Source organism: Colossoma macropomum, unplaced genomic scaffold (genome assembly GCF_904425465.1).
Source record: "Colossoma macropomum unplaced genomic scaffold, Colossoma_macropomum, whole genome shotgun sequence".
Lineage (NCBI taxonomy): Eukaryota > Metazoa > Chordata > Actinopteri > Characiformes > Serrasalmidae > Colossoma > Colossoma macropomum.
In genome coordinates this window covers 16,024,342-16,045,965 of record NW_023494805.1, presented here as the reverse complement: position 1 = coordinate 16,045,965, position 21,624 = coordinate 16,024,342, and the positions used below count along the sequence as shown (strand labels likewise).

Here is a 21,624-nt window from a genome sequence, read left to right as displayed (position 1 = left end):
TCCCCAGTCCACATGGCCCTTATATGGAAGATACAAAAACGAGCCATTTTGAATGAATTGTTTTTGTGATGCCATTGTAACCATATCTGGTTGCTATTGCAACCATATCTAAGAGAGAGGGAAAAGTTGGAAAATGGTCAGGTAAAAAATGAATTACAACTGCCTGACCATATCTCACCACTAGAGCTGCACAGGAAGACTGGGTCACTTTCTAGGACAACACGACTGATGCACCATGCAAAATAAATAAATAAATAAATAAAATAATTGAGAATGAAACACACTGATTGCTTATTTTCTAGCAAGACCTCATGTTTTATAAATACACCAAAGAACTGACAGAGGCCTCAAAGACGGTATTCACAATGCATCTAAACACTTAGGTTTATAATATCGTATCTACTTAAATGTGTTTGTGGCTTATATAAGCAAAGGTGATACTTAAGTTGTTACATTTATTAAGTTATATGTACATGAAAAATTTGGATGTATGTGTACTTCTATGCAATAATAATATTTGATGTTACGTCATACTTTTACTTTTACTCGAGCATATTTGTGGGGAAAGTAATCTACTTTTTACAGTCTGGTCATTAACGTTACATTAAAGGTACCAGGTCCTTGTTTGTGTTTAATTCCAGGCTATTAGAGATGGACTGAGAGCGAATCCACTGGGCGTGTTTATCTGCGGATGTGCTCACTAATCAGATACAGTAGGGGGCGATATGCACAACAACGTTGGTCTGCAGACCACCAGATTATAGCCGAAGAAGAGAATCATACACCGACATAGTTGAGCTGATACACATGGCTGAATGTTGCGCATTATAGACTGAAATCTCGCCTGTTTATTAAATCCGGTCTTCATGTATGTGTGAAGTGTCACCCCTGTATTAAGAGGAGAAGGACTCGGCGGCTCTCTGTGTCCTCACATCCGGACCGCCCTGTGCTCGACTGTCCGCAATGCTGCTAGAAGTGTCAGAGAGAACACAGTTCGGAGGAGTCGTTATTATTCGAGGTAACTGATTCTGTACTAGTTGTCTTAATTTGGTTAGTGATTGTTTTTTTATTGAATCATTTCTGGGCGGGTCAGAGTGTCGGACTGTTGGTCTGCATTAACAGTGCAGCTGAAATGACAGTAACGAGGTGCAAATGTCACTACAATCAGCTTGGCCTCTTGTTTATCAGTTTAAGAGATTGCACGATACCGATATACAAACATGGAGTATTGGCCGATACTGATCCAATATATAATAATGATAATGATGATAAAAATATATAATATATATTATGCATTCAGTGTTTTGTGCTTATGATAATTTTAATAGCCATCAGTGTCAGACTAATTAATGATATTGTACTAAAAGATTGGTGTATCAAGAGTGACACTAGAGTATTCTCACCTAGAATGAGTTGATTAAGCAAGAGTCTTGTTACAAAAACCATAATAGGACATTAAAGCCATAATTAATCCTTTAGTACTTTCATTTTCGATACATAAGTACATTTGAAGGCAAATACTTTTGTACTTTTACTCAAGTGGAGGACTAAAGAGAGGACCTCTACTTTTACTGGAGTATTATTTTACCTTGGGTATCTCTGCTTTAACTCAAGTACATTGTTTGTGTACTTCGTCCACCGCTGATATATATATATATATATATATTACACTAAGCTTGATTTTTTTTTAATTGAAACACTTCACTAAAAGGACAAATTTGCTGATTTTAAAAAATCCAAAATAATTAAATGGTTAAAATGTAAACAGAGTCATTCTGAGTGTTTTGATTTGAAATGATCTGTTATAGAGAAAATTATCGAGTCAGAATTGTTCACAGTGGTGGTCTGAATAGTTAAATTCATGTGAAGAGTTTAATTCTTCTAAAACCTCATTCACAGAGAATTATTACGTGACATGGTTACGAATGTTGTTGACTCTTGCCTAAGACATTGTTTTACAATGGTTTTGGATAGCGTTTTAGTCTTAAATTTGTTTTTTTAATGTATGTATATTATGAAGGCATATGTACAGGGCATTGAAAGGAAAAATAGCCCCCACAGAAAAGTTATTATTTCGGATTTACCACTGTTGTACCATCATCAACATTATATAGAAAAACTCAGCAGACACATGTAGGTTCCCTTGTGGTTTTGGATAGTAAATAAAATGACTATATTTGCCCTCTAGTCATCACAACCTTTGGCTATAATGCTCAAACTACTTAGTCACATTACTACGCCACAATAAGAAACACACAGCCAACAACATCACATCACACAGTGAATATGTGCTATTTCAGGTATAGATTTGTTACAGAATTGAATCAGATTTATTCTTTTTTTCCCTCCGATATCCAGTCCAGCTTATTCTGCTAGATTTGGGCCTGATACCAATACCCATATATACTAATATGCCATCTCTAGATATGATGATACGGTGACAGCTTGCCAAGAAACAATTGAGCAGCCAAATGTCCAATTACTTATGGTCCCCTAATGGAACTGTGTGTACAAAGGGCTTTAATTAAATCTGGCAGCCTGGACTTTATCTCCTTAGTCATTGTTTTATTTCACGTCTAATTGATTTGCTTAATACAACGAACTGTAATTCTGTGTATTTTTCCTTCAGACACCTCCTCTTATTCTGGACGTCACCTGCTGAAGTATTACATAAATTGTGCCTTAAAGAGGTATGTGGTTGCTTATACAAAGTTCTTTAAAGTAATTGATTATATTGATTTAAATTGATTAAATGTGTTATAATGGTACACATAGTGCTGGGCAGTATTTACAAAAGTCATTACATTATTATACAAATCATGGTTTTTGTTCTAATATGCATTTTCGACCACTTTCAAGAGTTTTCTTTTTTCCCCATGATATATGTTGTTGGGAGTGAGATGTAATTATACAACAAATATGAATTCTATATTATTATTAATACCGCCTTTATTAGAGAAATACAAATGTGTTTTCCATTATACGTCAGCTGTTATTCTTTCAGAAACTTGCTATGTCCAAAACAGTTACAAATGGATGTACAGCATTTTGGAATGAAACAAATATATCGTAGTATCTCAGAATGTGTTACAGATTTGATATAGCTTGTTTTGATTTGATGCTTTAATTCTGCTCAGCTTCACTTAAAAAGAATGGAACCTTACCCAGTGTTGTGGACTTTAACCTTATGGAAACCAGACTTTAAGACTGCTTATGTTTTCGTTTGTTATTATTATTATTTTTTATTTATTATTTATAGATTTTTTTTAACTGTTCTTTCAGAACAATTTGAAGCACTCAACAAATTACATACTATTCTATGTAAACAGTGATGGATAGAATACTGAAAAAGTCTATCAATGCTTGCATAGGATAGTCTTTATGTTGCTGTATGAAATACTTTGTGTATTTATGGTTCTTTTTTTGATTGGAAGAACTCTTCTGAGTTACATGTTGCTTTTTCAAAGGGAGGAGGATGTCCACGTGTTGGGTTTTGAAGTTCCAGAGCAAGAATTGCGTGCTGGATTGGACAGCAATTACATGCATTTGTGAGTCTGGGCAATATGATCTTAAAATAAATCAATTTTTATGCTTGTGCAGTTGATATCACAAATTATTTTTTGAGGAGCCAAGAGCGTTTTTTTAATAAAAGAAACACTGCCACTTTTTAGTTCTTATAGAGCAAGATGTTGTGAAAGGGAGTACAGTCTTTCTAAATGGAAAGTACTCAAACAGCTTTAAACGGCAGAGATGTATGATCTTTCGCAAGATGGTTTAATGGAATAAAAATGATAATGATAAAATGAAAATAAAATCTTATCAGTAGGTTATGGGGAAGTCAAAGGTACACAAGTTGCTACTTACACTAAATTAGAGATGGAAACATGTCAAATACAGTTTTTTGTTATCGATACACTAAAGCTTATGTGAAAAAAGTTTTTTTTGCAGGAAATGACATCATTACATAAAACATTGTTATCACTAAAGGTCATAATGATGGAAACAAGCTGCTGGGCAGCAAACAGTCATATGTTTTTAACGCATTTTCATTTTATCACTTGCAATTCGCACAGAACATTGATGGAAACATAGTTATACACTACATGTTCAAAATTATCAAGACAGTCTTCTGTGTAGTGAATTCAGCTATTTGAAGGTTCACCCATTGCTGACACTTACATCACATTGCACTTTTCTGAGCATATTATGTACATAATCATTTCTTAAAGAAACCCTGACTGACTGCATGTTTCTTTTTAAAGAGAACATAATTAGGTTTGTGTAACTGGATTTAGTGCAGCGGAGTGTGTGAAACAATGAATAAAAATAATTGTATTCCATGTTCCCATTTTTTTAAATGTGGCGTTACTGGTTCTTTTTTGTCTGTACCAACTGATCAAACCTCAGAAAAAATTAAATTGTGATATGTATTGGGCATTGGGAAAATCTTGTGAAGTATTATGATGTGTTATATTTTTGCCATATCGCCCACCCCAACCATCCAGCTTGTATAATCTCTACAGAAAAGTGTTGCCAGTAGAACGGGACACTCCAGAAAAGTCACACACAACTGTGCCCAAAGCCAAACATCAGTTAGAGGGTATAAAGCTCCCCAGTATTAGGCTGTGGAGCAGTGTAACTGTGTGCTCTGGAGTGATGGAGTTCCATTCAGTAACCTTTGCATTGTGAAGTGGCATTTGTGATCCAGAACTACTTATCCAACATCAGTACCTGACCTCACTAATGCTCTTTTGATGGAATGCAAAGTCCTCACAAATCTTCCATCATCTATTGTAGAGCCTTCTCAGAACAGTAGAGGCTGTTAGTGTAGCAACTCCATATGGACATCCTTGATTTCAGAAGAAAAATTAAATTAGCAGGTATCTACAAACTTCTGGACATGTAGTGTACTTGGTATATATTATTTTTGTGACATATTCTCTTTGTGCTGGTAGGTTTCACTTTCACAATGCGTACATTGACCCTTTGGGCTGGACCAAGCAATCCTCGTTCACAGTGAAGCAGTTCAACACAGCAGATGTCACACGGCTGGTCCGTGAGATACAACATGCTAAAGCTTCAATACTTGTGATTGACTCGTTGTCTTGGGTCATAAGGCATCATAATCCTGTTGCCATTTGTCAGCAACTTCAGGAACTGAAGAGAGGTTTGTCATCATTTTTCTTTTAATATTGGTAACTATTTGGTAAGATATGATTTGTATTACAGAATGTATATTTAAGAGAAATACAGGATTAAACACTTGGGATTACATATTAATTAATAGCACATATAATAGTAAAAAATAGTACATATTAATGCTTGCAGTTGTAATATATCGCTGCTGTTGGAACAAAACCTCGTATCTCAATTTTTGTCACTTTGTCAGTTTTTGACATAATTAGAAAATACCTGTTGCCTTTTACGTTGTGTTTAAATTTAATGATGAAACCCTGACCATAAGCACAGCCCAAAGTAGGCAGGTGCAGGCGGGCATGACGTGTAATTGAGGTGGGCAGTTGAGGGCAAAAATGGTGCTAGGTTTTGTGGGCTGGAGTGGGCAAGAATCTCACTAGATTTTGAGGATGCAGGAGGACATGATTAGTGGTTGATTGGGCAAGTGCTGGCATTAATAATTAAGCCCTGTTTCAGTGCACTTGTAATCATCAGATTCATACACTTAGGGAAGTGGTATGGAGCACAACCAATGTGACAGTGTTCTTTCACACATGCAATTACACATTTCCCCCAGAGAGGCAACTTTCATAGAGCAGCTTCAGTGTGTTGTCTGTCATTTTTTATGTTATATTCTGCATTCAAACTGCTCCCACCCTCACGTATCTTCCCCAAAACTGTTATAACTTTTCAAAAGTTCCTCCCACCTGCAAGCTCATGATCAGAAGGGGGTCCTCCTAGCCTTTAAACTGGAAAATCCCACACTACAGACTACCGCAGCACTGCTGTAGGAGGTGACTAGGCATGTTTACAGCAGAGGTAGTTGTGCTAAAATCTTCTTTTTGGCTGGATTGTCCTCTGTCTAAAACCTAACTATTAGACCTATTAGGCCACTTTGGTGATGTAGAGGTTGTTGACAATACTGTCGTCACATTAACCAAGTCATTTAAAAACCCTACAGGAATACCAGAACCTATACTTGCTCTAACCTGAATGACTTACTGTCTGGATTCTGATGCAAATATTTTTCTCTTTCACATCCAGGTGGCTCCGTGAGGATGATTTTTGGTCTCCTGCACACAGATCTTCATCAGCAGGGAATTGTAGACAGTATAAGCCACTTAGCCAGCACTGTAATCTCTGTAACATCTGTGAATCATGCACACAATGCTGTGGCCAAGACAATGCACCGTAAAAAATCTGGAAAGGTTATGCGAGAGGTAATTAAATAGTTATTCTTCGAAAAAACAAACAAATCTGGTCTTTAATGTGAAATTCTAGAAGTTTTAATTGTGAATGTAGTTGATAAATAATTGCTGCCCACAGTTATTTTACATTTGAAAGCTGATGAGAACAGCTATCTTGTCATCTCTTATCAGGAGGAGTTTTTCACTGTGAAAGATGACTTAACACTATCTGTAGAGAAAAGACCCAGCCAGTCTGGACATGTACAGATGCAGCCAGACACAAAGGTGAATTTGTCAAGTTTTGTTCCTAAGGCTTAACTTTTTGCTGTTCATCCACCACATTCAGGAGAATTTTTTTTTTCCAATATCTGTCCTTCTTTTTCTCCAAACTGCAGGCGGATCCAATGTCAAATTTGACCTTTAATCTTCGTTTGTCTGAGGTGGAGAGAGTGGCAAAAGAAAAGGTTGCTCTGCCCTTTGTCTTCAGCCAAGAAAAGTAAGAAGAGATTCTGGTGGTGACAGCATCTAAAGCTACACCAAATGTCAAAAAGTATCCAGACACCCTTCTAATTAGTGAATTCAGCTACTTTAAGATGCATCCATAGAAAAGCATTGCCAGTAAAATGGCATTCCCAGTGCTAAGTGTCAGTTAGAAGGATATAAAACCTTCCAGCATTAGGCTTTGGAGCAGTGGAGTTGCATTTTCTCGAGTGATAGAGCACCATCCAATACCTTTGGGATGAGTTTGATTGGTGTTTGTGATCCAGAAAAAAATCATCCAATATCAGTACCTGACATCGCATCTAGTGTAAAGCCTTCTCAGAAGAGTAGAAACTGTCACTGCAGCAAAGGGGGACAAACTCCCTATTAATACCCTTGATTTCAGAAGACACGTTGGATGAGCAAGTATATCTACAAACTTCTGGACATATAGTGTATCTTGCTGATATTAGGCAACATTTTCCCCGGTGGTATATCAAATATTTTTGGCTTTAACATAAATGGGATGAGGCGGGCAGGACAAATAACACACTGAATATAAAATGTGTGATGCAGTATCCAATTCATGCTGAAACTCAGGGGCTAAAAGAGAATTTGATTCTGTGTGAATGTTAAAACATGAAACTGTACATTGTACACTCTTACAATTGTTGCATCTTCATCTGTCACCAGGAAGTCTGCTCTTCTGAAGCAGAGTCAGGGCTCTGGAAGGATTATATATGAACCTGATGCCAGTGATGACTTTGATGAAGAAGATCCAGATGATGATCTTGATGTCTAAAATATGTTCATGGCGGGACTGACCTCTACAAGTGGTGGAAAACGCACTGAAACTCTTGTACTGGAGTGTGACAGTTAATAAAAGTAATCCGCCAACATTGTCCTATGGGAAAAGTTTAAAAGCACTTCTGGAAGTAAGGAAAATAAGTGCTTCATTTTCACGATTTATGACTAAAAAAAACCAAAAACATTCACTTTTTGCTGGTTTACCAATATAAATAAATATGAACACAGTTCATTTTTTTGTACAGAAAATATGTTGCAGTATTTTTTTTTTTTATTATTTTCTTTGGTGTGCTGTGATAATCATTGCCATAAACAATTAGTATCAAAAGTATCAAAGCAAATTATTTTCTCCCACGGTCTTTCTATATAGGCTATATATTTTCCCTCATAATGTCATTCTGCATGCGGTTTCTTAGAATAAAAATAGTGTGCCACTTGCAGAACCTTAAACAGGCCTGCGATCTTTTGGAGTTGTTGCTGCATTAAAGCTAGTACTGCAATTCCTGACACCACCAAGTCTCTGCTGACTATAGTAAGACATTTTAGATTTTACTCCAATGTTTCTTTATATCAGAAATTCAGTTTGAACAAGTAAAAGTGTGAAAATGTTATTAGTACTAATGAACACTTGAAATTTGATGTGACAAAAATAAACTTTTACTAATAGAGACTACCGTATATTTTGTAATGTAAGATTTCAGTTCTTCTTTTCCCAGTTCATTGTAATGGGAGAAACAATTTGTACTAGTATGAATTACATTTCATGATTCAATTTTCAAAAATTACATTTTGACATGTTCAAAATCTTTTAACGTTATGTTTTACAGTTCCAGACACTACTGACTCAGCAATTAACTTATAGAAAATGCATGGTGATGAACGGATAGTGCTGTCTGTGTGATATCTGTGGAAAACTGTTTCAGCCTTTGAATTAATTCAATTAATTTAAATCACACAGGCAGCACTGTTAGTTAATCAACATGCATTTTCTATTACTGTAAACTAAAAAGGGAAATCTTTTTTTTTTGTTTGTTTTTACTTTTTTCCAGATGCACCACTATTTTACCATTATTAACATTACATGTAAAAAAAAAAACTAAATATATACATTTATAAAGACAATTTCACATCGGGCCACTCTGAATTAAGTAGCTTAACAATTGAATTATATAGAATGTTTTTTTTTTTATATAAATAAATGGACTTTCTCTTTAAAGGGGAATTCCACCAATTTTTTTAAAAATTTCTGACTCAATATTTTTACAGTGGTGATGACATGAACCTGGGGTCACAATGCCTACCACACAAATATAGCTATTTTATTTACTATCCAAAACCACCAGTGAACCTGCACGTGTTCTGAGTTTATATATATATAATGTTAATAATGGTAAAATAGTGGAAAATCTGAAAACATAAGTTTTCTTTGGGGATTATTTTTCCTTACAATGCCCTGCTGTACCCAAGAATGCAACCAATAATAAATCAAAACCTTCATAAAACAACGTCTCAGACATCAGGCAGCATATTCATAACCATTTCATGTAATAACTGTGTGAGGGAGCTTTTAGGGGTGGACGTCTGGTTCCTGTCACCACCACTGTGAACAATTGTGAGTCTGCAAGTTTCTCGACAACAACACATTTCACACCAAAAAACTCGACTTTGACAAAAAAATGACTGTTTACATCTTAACCCTTTATTTATGTAGATTTTTTGGCAGAATTGGTGGAGTTCCTCTTTAAGGCCCTTGAGTCTGGAAAAGCAAAACCTGAAACTTACTGACATTAACATAAACCAACACTTGCAAATGAGGTCGTCTGTTTTAGCAGATCTGATCAGTTCGCCAAATACGTAGTGCTTATTACTGGCTAAGCGTGGCGGCAGAAATGACCTGTTTATCTGTTTACCATCCAGAGTAAACGCAGCACTTCTAGCTCTAGCTGAAAGCTAAAGGGACTCAACTTTAACTCTTGGGGAAGTGACGTCACGCCGAGGCTGGCAGTCCTGTTCCGGATCGGCTTTGAACTGTTTTTCAGCGGTCACTGACTTTTCACTAGCTCAGCTCAGCCCCGGCGGTCCGGCAGCAGGCAGGACACAGCCGCGCTTCATCCAGCAGCCGCTACAGGCTTCATTTACCTGTCCTTTCATTGCGTCCCAGAGCGAAGTGGACCGTGTGGACGGCGTCTTCGCCTTTATGCCTCAGAGAGAGAGAGAGAGCGCAGTGAGTTAGCTAACAGCGGCTGAGTTGTGTCTTCAGGGTTTGACTGAGCTCTGCTGCTCCTACGAGGAAACTGAACTACCTCCTTCAAGCCGCCAAAGTGAAACTTCATATGTGCCCTTTTACTGCTGCAGTTTTCCAGGTTGTAGCGCTCTACTTTTAAAGTAGTTCTAAGCGATGCACTGAGGAGGAGCGCGGAGCTCGGCGTTACACGTTACAGCCGGACAGCCCCTCTGGTCCGCTCTGGAAGGAAACGTGTACGTGTGGAGTGTAATGGTGGAGCGGATCTCCAGTCTTTAGGCGCCCAGCAGTTCACTCTCTCTCCTCCTGAAAGACAGACAGCAGCGCTGTTATGGTGGACATGCTGAAGACCCGTCAGTGTGCGCTCTGTGTCCGCACTTTCTTCGGCGTGACGTCCAAGATATGGAGCTTCTTTTTATACATTCTCAGGAAACACCTAAGGACGGTGAGTAGGACTGCTGCTCACAGCACTGCCTGCGTGTGCAGTCTGTCTGTGTAGCCCCTGAACATTGCTTTCTTTGAGTGCCAGGGAAATTTAAAGAGCCCTATTAACTGTAATAACCTTGTATTTTTTATTTTTTCCCCCTGAGGTCCATTTATGACAACTGTCTGTTTTTATGTCTCAAAAAACAGTCAAATAATTTTACACGACCATTTTCCAACCTCTTCTTAGACCTTAGAATTAAACAGGCAGTTTGTGTTACTTGTCACTGACCTAAGACTGATGTATGTAAATGAGCTTGTTTCTGTATTGTGCCTCATTCAAAAGTCAGTCCTACCTGAAACACTCCTTATAAATTAGTGAATGTGTGGAGCTGAATTGGCGAATATATATATATGTTCACTTAGTTTCCATATATGTTTTGTATTGGCTGGGAAGTGAATGGTACCTTTTGAAAGTTTGACAGTGTGTACTTAATACAAATAAAAGTATCAAGTTCTTTTTCTAAAAAAAAAAGTTGTCTGTGATAAGGGCCTTTGAAGACAACATATTTCACACAGGTGTAAAAGAGCTCTCCAGACAGCAATTCCACACTTTAGTCTCCTTTTCATATTAAAATGCTGCATAAAATGCTTATTAAAAGTGTCTTATTACTGATGGACCTCAGAGTATAATCGTAAAAAGTCAGTCGTTTGCTGTAGGTTGTCTTTTGGAGGTAAGGTGGGCGGGTGTGTGTGTGCTAGTCTGCCCTGCTGCTGCTACAGGAAAACCATAAACCACAGCTGTAGTCTGAATAGTGACATTATTTACAGTTGTTTTCTTGATGCATGATAGTCCCTCCTCACACTGCCAGCTTTTTCTACAACAAGAGGAGGGTAGTAGGGAATTACTTTCACTTAGTTATGTAAAATATTGATGGATTTACACTTTCTGAGCATTTCTGAAATAGAGGTGGGCGGTATTAAGAATTTTTCATGATGCACGAATTATGATAAGTTGGGAAAAACAGAACCAGTGATGCAACATTTTGAAAAATACTTTAGAAATTTGTAATAAGTTATTTTTAAACATTGCACTGCACTAAATATAATTAAACAGGGCTAATTATATACTCAGAAATCATATTGTGACATTGTGATGAAACTTATCACAGTAACGATACATATTGTCAGATTGTCATACCTTATTTTCGAATATTAATGTGTGGAAGGTGATCTAATTTTTCCTGTTACGTTTTAGTCCTTCACATTTGGTGCCTGTCTTTAATTTCATTCTGTTCTCTTGATGGCTGTATCTGGACTCACTTTAAAGCTTTAGTAATTTATTTTTTTGTCTAAAAGGATCCCAAAAAGGGAATAATGTCAACTAAGAAACTTCAGTTACTATGCTGACAAATTCTGAATATGTATCACCAAGGTTTTGCTCCTACTGTTAATCTACCAAAAAAATGTGTGTGTGTGTGGGGGGGTGTATAGTGCAGTGGTGCCCAAGAAAAAGGGGGAAAAAAAGATTAGAAATTTTAGGTCTCTTGGTCCCTTTTTGCTGTGCTGAACAGTAGATTATGTCCAGGTATTAAGGATTACTCGTCACAAAGACTCACCTGTTTGACCAGTCACACTGACGTTGACGTGCGCCCCTCACACACACAGCACCTGAAACAACTTGTCATTAACCCTGATATTGCATTACCCTGTAGTTTTATTGATTTTCCTGTGTGCATTTTCAGTGTCAATATGGATTGTAACTTGAGAATACTAGTGACCGTATAAAGTTGCCTGAACATTACGTGAACATTAAAGCTTTCCTCTTTTGAACTCAGGTAGCCCATATGAGTCATAACAACAGCACAGTGTTCTTATAGCCTATCAACAGTGGTAGACAGGCTATGGGCTAATCCTGTGTCTGCAACACGCACACAAACATAAGCCAGTGTGCAGTAATCTTTAACATGACCACAAGATGCACAAATGTCGATCAGCACTCATAAGTGCCTGCACAGTGAGGGCAATCAGATCAACTGTGTCCTGCAGAAGGTATTTTTGAAAGGTTGTTTGAGGCACCTTAAGGTTGTAACCTGTGTTACTATCAGGATGGCAAAGTGTCTTTAATCTGCTCCAGAATCCTGTGGTAGTTTGTCACTGCTTGTAGACAGTGGCTTGATGGTTTTAAGTCAGCCTGAAATCAAAGTTGACATTTTTTTAAAACCTGATTCATGTCCTTGGCCATGGTACGCACAAATAAGCATGTGACTGAAGAACAACATTCTTGTTTTTCTGTAATCTTCCACCAGAATGTTATCCACCTCTGAAAAATCTGTTTTTTGATTGTCACGATGCGCCAGCGGGCTGGGAAAATCATATTCACCAATAATATCTTATTTCACCTCCCGCTCCCAGCAACTCACCTAGCTCAGGGGCTCAAACACATAATTGCTACATAATTCTACCAATTCTAAAGAAGCAGAGGTGAAGTAAAGTTTATTTTTGTTCTGATAGTGATACCCAGTAGTACCTAGTTTTCAGGCAACAGAATAGGTTATATATATATATATATATATATATATATATATATATATATATATATATATATATATATATATATATATATACACACTTGATTTTATATTTCATTTAAAAAAGGATTGATTTACTAAATCAGGTACTGGATGATGACTACAAATAATACTGGGCTGCCACAAGAAAAAAATTGGAAAAGGTTAAACAAACACATTGATGCATAAAAGCACTATTTGTAATATTAATATTATCTGTATTTGTTGTAATTCAAGTGTTTTTCTGATTTTTAAAATAGGCTAAAACTTTTGCACTTTTGCACAGTATTGCATCTATATAGGTCAGACCATTGCCCAGTTGCCCCAACTCCTCCCCCAAGTTCTGCGGTCCATGAGGTCAACATCTGAGCGGATCATCTGGGCCTACAGACTCCCCATACATTCCAGCTGAAGGCTGCGACCAGCAGCTGCCTTCAGAATGGAACGTAGCATGTGTGTGAGCACATACAGTACAGTATCCTAATGAAAGGCGGTCAGTAAAGGCTGAAACAACACGCCCCTCTGCCAAAGTCACCCTGGTGGTTTCCCTTTCCATTTGCCCCCAAATTCCCACTGACACTTGCAGACAGCTAAAAATAGCCTGGAAGAGCGGGTCTTAGGGGGAGGGAGCATTGTGTTCACTTCACGGTCAATGGACAGAGTTACAGGTGTCTGAGAACTGGAGGGAAAAAGTAGAAAGGAAAGAACAACGTTTCTTGACTTATGTTTGAGTAGTAAAATGTATATGAAGACAACTTTTCACAACTTTTTTTTGCCTAATTGGTAAATGATAACTGTCAGTCTTCATTTAAACCACAAGGAGCTTTCTTATTTTCTCAGTTATACTAATAAGCAATCAGGAAATGTATGATTGGCTGGATACAGAAAATCATGATCAGTTAAATTATTAATCAAATTATAAAGTCAAGTAGTGGTGTAATCTGTTTTTAAAATGTCAAACAATAAAAAATAAACTTAACTAACTTAACTAATTTATTGAGTAATTGTTACAACCTTAATAGAATGCAATTGATATTCAGATAGAAGCCTTTCTCCCTCTCACTTTTGTTTACTATTAAATAAAAAGGACATGTAAAAATATATTTTCTGTTTGGGAAAATACTCCTAAGACTGTCATGTGTTGCATTCTTCTCATCAGAGTTGTCAATTTCCTGTCTCTTTCCTGTCCTAGATAATCCAGTATCAGACAGTGCGATATGACACTTTACCCTTGTCACCGCTATCCAGAAACAGACTCAGTGAGTATCTCTCTCTCTCTCTCTCTCTCTCTCTCTCTCTCTCTCTCTCTCTCTCTCTCTCTCTCTCTCTTTTCAGATGTTGGTTGTGAGCTCTGCTGATTGTCACAGAGTTGCAGTTACAGTATTACTTTTGCTACATTGCATTATGATGAGATTGGACATGATTGTTAAAGTAATGATCCACTGCAGTCTCTTTATAATTAGACAGTGACACAATGGTTTTGGTGTTTGGATTCTGCACTTCAGGAAAGGACCATAATAAAACTGATGTTTTGTACTTGGATGCAAATACTGATGACTGCCTGAACTCTGTGACCCACAAACATCATCAGACACTGGTTATCGTCCTTGGTGATGCTCTGCTTAGTGTGCAATGCAGCCATTTTTGGCTCCTGGTTTTCCTTGAGTCCTGTATTTAGTGAATAAAATTCACTGGGGTTCAGGTCCAGTTATTTATTTAGCAAATCAAAACCATTTCACTATTTTGACATGGACAAACTCTATAGTTGCTTTAGTAGCATGTATTCGTTCATTGTTCTTCTCTTCTGCTTTCCTTCACTTAGTATAGGTTAGTCTTTGTCTTATCTGCCTCATAATTCTATTTTTTTAACTCTACTTATATACTAGCAAATTGTTACCTGGTCTTTCTGTTCTTGAGGCATACAGGTGTTCTGCTTCTTGTGATAAACCCTCTGAGATCATGCTGCTAATTCTTTGCTTTATGGTTGTCTTTGCTACATTTATTGCTTAGTAGGGCTGCTCTGGTAGCACTTTTTCCCCTCCCATACCTGGTCCTCAAGTATTTGATCTTAGCTTGTCTAAACTCACTACCTGACAGTTGCCAATATCCTGATATTTATACCAATCCACTTTCTAATTACTTTGTCTGGGTTAAAGCAGTGTTCTTTGTGACAAATAAAACATACTAAGCTTGAAGAAATAGCATTTACTTATTGGATAGCTGCATATTTGAACAGTTTCAGAGCTACAGAAAGTTGCTGTGCTCTTCATCGTGGTTTATCTTTTAATTAAATTCGATATACTGAAATCTTTGCCTCCCTTCTAAATGCCGATGTTGCAGATTTTACAATGAGCATTTTTGCTGCTGTATGTCTCAAACTCAGTAACAGATAAACAGTATCAGTATTCTCTGTTTCTGATACCAACACTATTTAAGTGCCAGTACTGACATTGTATCAGTATCCATGCAACACTTTTACTTGGCTAAGTATCTAGCAGTCCTTTCCCAAAACATTAAAAATGGAGTGCTGTCTGTTGCATCTATAAAAATACCTAAAAGTGTATATGAACATAGATGTGAGCAAAATACCAAACCAGCAAACAAGTGTTTCGACAACAGCAGATGCACAGAGTCACAGTAAATGCAGCAGGTTGAATAGGCCTGAATGGATAGTTGTTGACTGATAAGTACTGCTGGCAGGCAGAGCGAAGAGGACCTTTGTTTTGTTTTTTTGGTTTTCAGCAGTCATAGAGACACCACTGCATACAGAGAAGGGAACAATGTGGCAATGTTTATTGGTTGTTGACCAAGTGTGTTTGTGTGTGTTTGCAGACACAGTGAAGCGGAAGATTCTTGTTTTAGACCTCGACGAGACGCTCATTCACTCTCATCATGACGGGGTTCTGAGACCGACCGTACGGCCTGGCACTCCACCAGACTTCATCCTCAAAGTAAGATTCTCTACTGAGGAAAAATGAATATTAACTCATTACATATAGAGATGACACGATACAACTTTTTATTTTCTGATACCGATACCGACATTGAAACCTTGAGTATCGGCTGATACCAATTCTAAGCTCTTGGATTTTTTTAAGGTTTAAAATTAGCTGTTTTTAATTAGAGCACTGCACTTAGATGACGATCTAAATGTAGGTTATCATGCTGAAGCTACTGAAACACTCTACTACCCCACGGGAAGAAATACATGGCTAACAACATCACATCACACAATGTGAGTGTGTGTGCTATTTCGGGATAGATTTGTTACAGGATTGTATTTGTTTTTTTCCTCCAATCCACCATTTTATGCCGTGGTTGGCCCGGTACCTAGTATTGGATCAGTGCTATCTCTCATTATGTAGAAACTAATGATGCTTCTGCATCTGCACAAACACTGACCTACCAGAAGGGGTCAGGTATCAGGCACACATGACCTTGTTGTTAGGTTGTTCTTAGAACACACACACAGTTGCTCTAAAATGGAAGGCTTTTCTTTCCAAAACGCTCAAAATTCTCAGTTCTCCACATTCAGGTAGTAATCATGAATGAGCCCAGTGCAGGAGGGCTTTTTTAATTTTGTTGTGCTTTACACCTGCTTTGTCAGAGTTTTACATTTTGATCAATGTAAAAGGTCAGATTTTGAGATGTCTACAGTGATCATAAATAAATTAGAGAAATATGTCTGAATATGAAATACTGATCCAGTGTGTACAGGTTTTAAACTGAAGAAGGAAAAAAGTGTCTGCCAATATCCTGAGTTCAGGTATTGGAATCAACATTGAGAAAGAGAGAGAGGATGAAGTCAGATTGCTCCATCCCTAGTAAAAACCACACAATTGCACAGTATTACTACCAAGACAAGTTTGTTGTCCGAAGTTTGCTTCTTTAGTCTGAAAGTTAAACTGTGGCACTATTGTAGCTAACTATAATGGAAACTTATACTCCACTTGTCAGCATTGTGCAAACTACATGCCTACATCATCATTTCCTCCTAGTACAATGCTCTATGATGGTGTAGGTCATGTTGGACTTGATTTCCATGGGAAATTAATTATTGACAAACTTGACAGTATTATTTATTATCATAATTTACCTATTTCTGGCCATTGTTACTTCATTGCATTATTTTCCTGCTTCCCAGCCAGACTTTATAATAATGTGTTTAGTCTTGACCTTTGTTGCTGCATTACAGTATATCAGCACTTTATTATGTTTTATGTGCTGTAATACAACAGATTCACTTCATCAGCTAAATATCAGGCAGATTATCCTCAGTGGCCTTTTTAAAGAGAGGATTACACTGTTGATGTATGAGAGAAAGTTAAACATGGAATGGAACATTATGGAATATTATAATTTGTACATTTCTGTTGGCCAACCCCCAATTTCTCCCTGTTTGAAAATATTCTTGCTTGGGCCTCTCAGAGTGGTCCTTTGATCTTATATTGTGATATCTGGATGTGTTTCAGCAGCAGTAAACTTTATCAGTAAGACTTCTCTTTTTTTTCCCCCTCTCTTCCCCTTGTTTTGTGTTTAGGTTGTTATAGACAAACATCCGGTCAGATTCTTTGTGCATAAAAGGCCCCATGTGGACTTCTTCTTAGAGGTGGTGAGTCAATGGTACGAGCTGGTGGTGTTCACTGCTAGTATGGAAATTTACGGCTCTGCAGTAGCCGACAAGCTAGACAACAACAAAGGCATCCTGAAGCGCAGATACTACAGACAGGTAACCAGCACTACAGTGATACAACAGTGCTATTTACAACCCCTTTTCCAAAAAAGTTGGGACGCTGTGAAAAATGTAAATAAAAACAAAATGCAATGATGTACAAATAATTTAAACTCTATATTACATTGAAATGCTTCAAAGACAACATATCAAATGTTGAAACTGAGAAATGTTATTGTTTATTGAAAAATATTTGTCCATTTTGAATTTGATGCCAGCAACATGTTCCAAAAAAGTTGGTGCAGGGACAACAAAAGGCTGGTAAAGTTGTGTAAGGCTAAGAAAACACCTGGTGGTTAATTGGCAACAGGTCAATAACATGATTAAATATAAAATGAGCATCCCAGAGTCTTTCAGAAGTAAAGATGAGGAGGGGTTCACCACTCTGTGAAAGACTGCATGAGCAAATAGTGCAACATTTCAAGAATAACGTTCTCAACATAAAATAGCAAAGAACTTTTGCTTTTCATCATCTCCGGTACATAATATCATTGAAAGATTCAGAGAATCTGGAGAAATCTCTGTACGCAACGAACAAGGCCAAAAACCAGTATTTGCTGGCCATGATCTTTGGGCCCTCAGGTGGCACTGCATTAAAAACAGACATGATTCTGTAGTGGAAATCACTGCATGGGCTCAGAATGATTTCTGAAAAACCACTGTCTATGAAAACAGTTTGTCGCTGCATCCACAAATGCTAATTAAAATTCTTAAACACAAAGAAGAAATTATATATAAACAAGATCCATGAACGCTGCCACCTTCTCTGGGCCTGAGCTCATTTAAAATGGACTGAGGGGAAGTGGAAAAGTGTCCTGTGGTCTGACAAACCGAATTTTGAAATTGTTTTTGGAAATCACGAACAATCAGCTTGTTATCAGTGCACAGTTCAAAAGCCAGTATTCATGATGGTATAGGGGTGCATTAGTGCACATGGCATGGGTGACGTGCACATCTGTGAAGGCACCATTAATGCTGAACGATATATACATGTTTATGCTGCCATCCAGACGTCTTTTTCAGGGAAGGCCTTGCTTATTTCAGCAAGATAATGCTAGTCTACATTCTGCATGTGTGTAACAGTATGGCTCCATATTAAGAGTCCAGGTGCTAAACCGACCTGCCTGCAGTCCAGACCGGTCACCACTGAAAACATTTGGCACATTATAAAATTAAAAATATGACAAAGGAGACCCCGAACTGTTGAGCAGCTGAACTCCTATATCAAACAAGAATGGGAAAACATTTCACTTTCAAAACTACAGCAGTTGGTCTCCTCAGTTCCCAAACACTTACAGAGCGTTGTTAAGAGAAGATGTGATGAAACACAGTGGTAAACATGCCCCCAGCAGTAAACTTTTTTGGAACTTGTTGTTGGCATCGAATTCAAAATGTGCATATATTTTTCAAAAAACAATAAAATTTCACAGTTTCAGCATTTGATTTGTTGTCTGTATGCTATTTTCAATTAAATATAGGGTTTAAATGATTTTGCACATGATTGAATTTTGTTTTTATTTACATTTTGCACAATGTCCCAACTTTTTTAGAAATGGTGCTGTATATAAACTCATTGGTAGTGATTTGTTCTTTGTCTTTTTTCCACAGCATTGCACACTGGATTTAGGTAGTTATATAAAAGACCTGTCCGTCGTACATAGTGACCTTTCCAGTATAGTAATTCTTGACAACTCACCTGGTGCATATCGCAGTCATCCAGGTAGGAAATTCTCGGTTGATTACACAGTCTTTCATGCAGTCTACTTTTATTACTGTTCTATTTCATGTAGACGTATGGCATTTTGTGTAAACAGTTGTACAGGAACATATGTGTCTGCTTCAGAGGGTATTAAAAGCACACTATTGCTGATGTATCAGTTCACATATTGACCTCCTGTATGGGTCTTCTGTATGATTGACAGCTCAGACAGAATTGGTCCATGTGCACACGGTTTGAGGGTTTAATTGAGACAGAACAAAAGCTAGTCAACTAAATTTTGTGTCCTATCGCTGGGATGAGAGTTCAATTCCCAGCAGTGCCATTTGTGGCCAGGTGTGTACTGCACTAGAGAATACCACGACATGCAGATGAGTACTGCACTACAGAATACCACATGACATGAAAAAATTAACATATTAAATGCTAGTTTTTAGGCCAAAACGCCCCTGTAACTGAAAAATAAAATTACAGATTACAGTTGCTAAAGTTTGCATTTTCTGTAGCTTTAGTATCTCTGTTGTTTCTGTATAGCAGTTTTGTACTACACACCTTTTTTCCTCTTTATTCCCACAGACAATGCAATACCTATAAAGTCGTGGTTTAGTGATCCCAGCGACACAGCACTTCTTAACCTGCTGCCAATGTTGGATGCACTAAGGTGATGATTTAAACAGTTTCCAAAAAAAAAATCAAAATGTGGACTTGGGCAAAACTGAACTTCATTGTCTGTTCTAATAAACTGTCGTCGGCTTGCAGGTTTACTGCTGATGTCCGGTCTGTCCTTAGCCGAAACCTCCACCAGCATCGACTTTGGTGATTGTCCAGCTGAGAGACTTTTTTTCTTTTTCTTTTTCTTTTTCTTTTCCAACTGCTTGAGCAGCTCCTCGTCCTCTCCCTCAGCGCTGATGGCACCTTCCCACAACACCTAGTCCGAGGGTGACTTGACGAAGGTCCAGATCTGGACTGAACATGTTTTAGGAAGGTGGAGATGGAAGCTTGAAGAGGACTGGGAACATTGTCTCAATTTTTTTTCTTTTCCTATAGTGTTTTTTTTCTTCTTCTTCAGAATGGACATCTCTGCCTTATAGTTCTCTTGGAGGGGTTATGTCTGAGAGGGTGACTGTTGTGCACGTATGCGTGTGAAAGAAGCCAGTAATTTTTTTTCTTTTTAATTTTTGACAGTACTGAATGAATGAATACTGATGCAACAAAGATTTTTATTCAGAATGTCTGGTTTGGGCCCTATACCTCTAACTGTTGCGCAAATAGGGGTCTGCTGAAAAAAAGGATCCACGTCCTACAGGCACTCTGGACATTTTGGTGATGTTTAATGGTATATATATCTATTTTTTTTTTGACAGTGACCTCTGCAACCCAGCTGAATTCAGGGTCATTTTAATGCTGTTGGGATATTGCTGAGGTACAGTCTTGAAAGACAAGTATTTAATGATTTATGTATAAGCAGACTGTTGGTAATAGCATATGGCAAATGTGTGGGATGTTTTTCCTTTTTTCCTCCCAGACTACTCTGCTGCAAATTCATAATCATTTTCATACCTCTGGTCATTTTATTCTTGTTCCACATTCAGTAATATAGAACCTAATGGAGAGCATTAAAAGAGTTAGGTGACCAGCACAGATTGTTTCTGGTCATTGAGCTGCAGTTCTTCAAAAGTAAAGATAAAAATGTAATCATAACCTGAACTTATAGAGACTTGCAGTACAATAAACGTTGTGTTGCAAGCCTGTATAACTGTATTGAACAGCTGACTGAGCAGTCACCTCTGACTTTTATAGTCGATGCATATCCTGTTGATTTTCTCTGTTCACCTATGAGAGAAATTCTACTCTTGATGAATCATAAGGCAGCTCCCTTGGACACCAGTCCTCAGATCTGCACGTTACTAATAAAACACGTGTCAGTGTCAAGTATGGCTTTCTTTTTTTTCTTAGTTAGGTTGTTTCCTACAGAGCGCACATTGCACTAATTATTGTGCACTGTGTGCTCTGTGATTCTGTAGGCCAGTGATTCCTAATCCTGGTACAAACCTTTCAGAATCGCGCAGACTTCTGCTGGGCTTTCAGCTTGGTATTCCCCCCAGTAGCGAACCATTTGCGCATACGCATTTGTTATAAATGTCAAAGAGGTAAGGGAGCTTTGTCCACTGCCTTTCATGGCAAGCAGTTTTATCTTTTAAAGTTTCCTGACATCAGAAATTTAATTTGAACAAGTAAAAATGTAGTGGTGGAAGTGTTTTATTTTTACATGTAAGAACTACATTTTTTAT

General features: G+C 37.6%; 2 protein-coding genes across 2 annotated transcripts; both read left to right on the top strand.

Annotated features, from left to right (window-relative positions):
• The first annotated feature begins 730 nt into the window (after positions 1-730).
• elp5 (elongator acetyltransferase complex subunit 5) lies at positions 731-7,820 on the top strand. Its single transcript, XM_036597672.1, has 8 exons — positions 731-1,018; positions 2,630-2,690; positions 3,468-3,548; positions 4,956-5,167; positions 6,220-6,395; positions 6,555-6,647; positions 6,758-6,858; positions 7,536-7,820. Exons 1-8 carry the CDS (start codon positions 964-966, stop codon positions 7,642-7,644), a joined length of 888 nt encoding a protein of 295 aa, XP_036453565.1. The 5' UTR covers positions 731-963; the 3' UTR covers positions 7,645-7,820.
• Positions 7,821-9,659: 1,839 nt separating this feature from the next.
• ctdnep1b (CTD nuclear envelope phosphatase 1b) lies at positions 9,660-21,265 on the top strand. Its single transcript, XM_036597511.1, has 7 exons — positions 9,660-10,336; positions 14,077-14,143; positions 15,717-15,835; positions 17,425-17,613; positions 19,225-19,336; positions 19,910-19,994; positions 20,093-21,265. Exons 1-7 carry the CDS (start codon positions 10,223-10,225, stop codon positions 20,151-20,153), a joined length of 747 nt encoding a protein of 248 aa, XP_036453404.1. The 5' UTR covers positions 9,660-10,222; the 3' UTR covers positions 20,154-21,265.
• Positions 21,266-21,624: the final 359 nt, after the last annotated feature.

Bases quoted from the DNA above. Each gene is read 5' to 3' on its own strand.
- elp5 (XM_036597672.1), top strand. From the start codon at position 964: ATGCTGCTAGAAGTGTCAGAGAGAACACAGTTCGGAGGAGTCGTTATT. The intron at 2,691-3,467 runs GTATGTGGTTGC...GCTTTTTCAAAG, and splicing joins ATAAATTGTGCCTTAAAGAG to GGAGGAGGATGTCCACGTGT. The intron at 6,859-7,535 runs GTAAGAAGAGAT...ATCTGTCACCAG, and splicing joins TTTGTCTTCAGCCAAGAAAA to GAAGTCTGCTCTTCTGAAGC.
- ctdnep1b (XM_036597511.1), top strand. From the start codon at position 10,223: ATGGTGGACATGCTGAAGACCCGTCAGTGTGCGCTCTGTGTCCGCACT. The intron at 10,337-14,076 runs GTGAGTAGGACT...TTCCTGTCCTAG, and splicing joins TCAGGAAACACCTAAGGACG to ATAATCCAGTATCAGACAGT. The intron at 17,614-19,224 runs GTAACCAGCACT...TTTTTTCCACAG, and splicing joins AGCGCAGATACTACAGACAG to CATTGCACACTGGATTTAGG.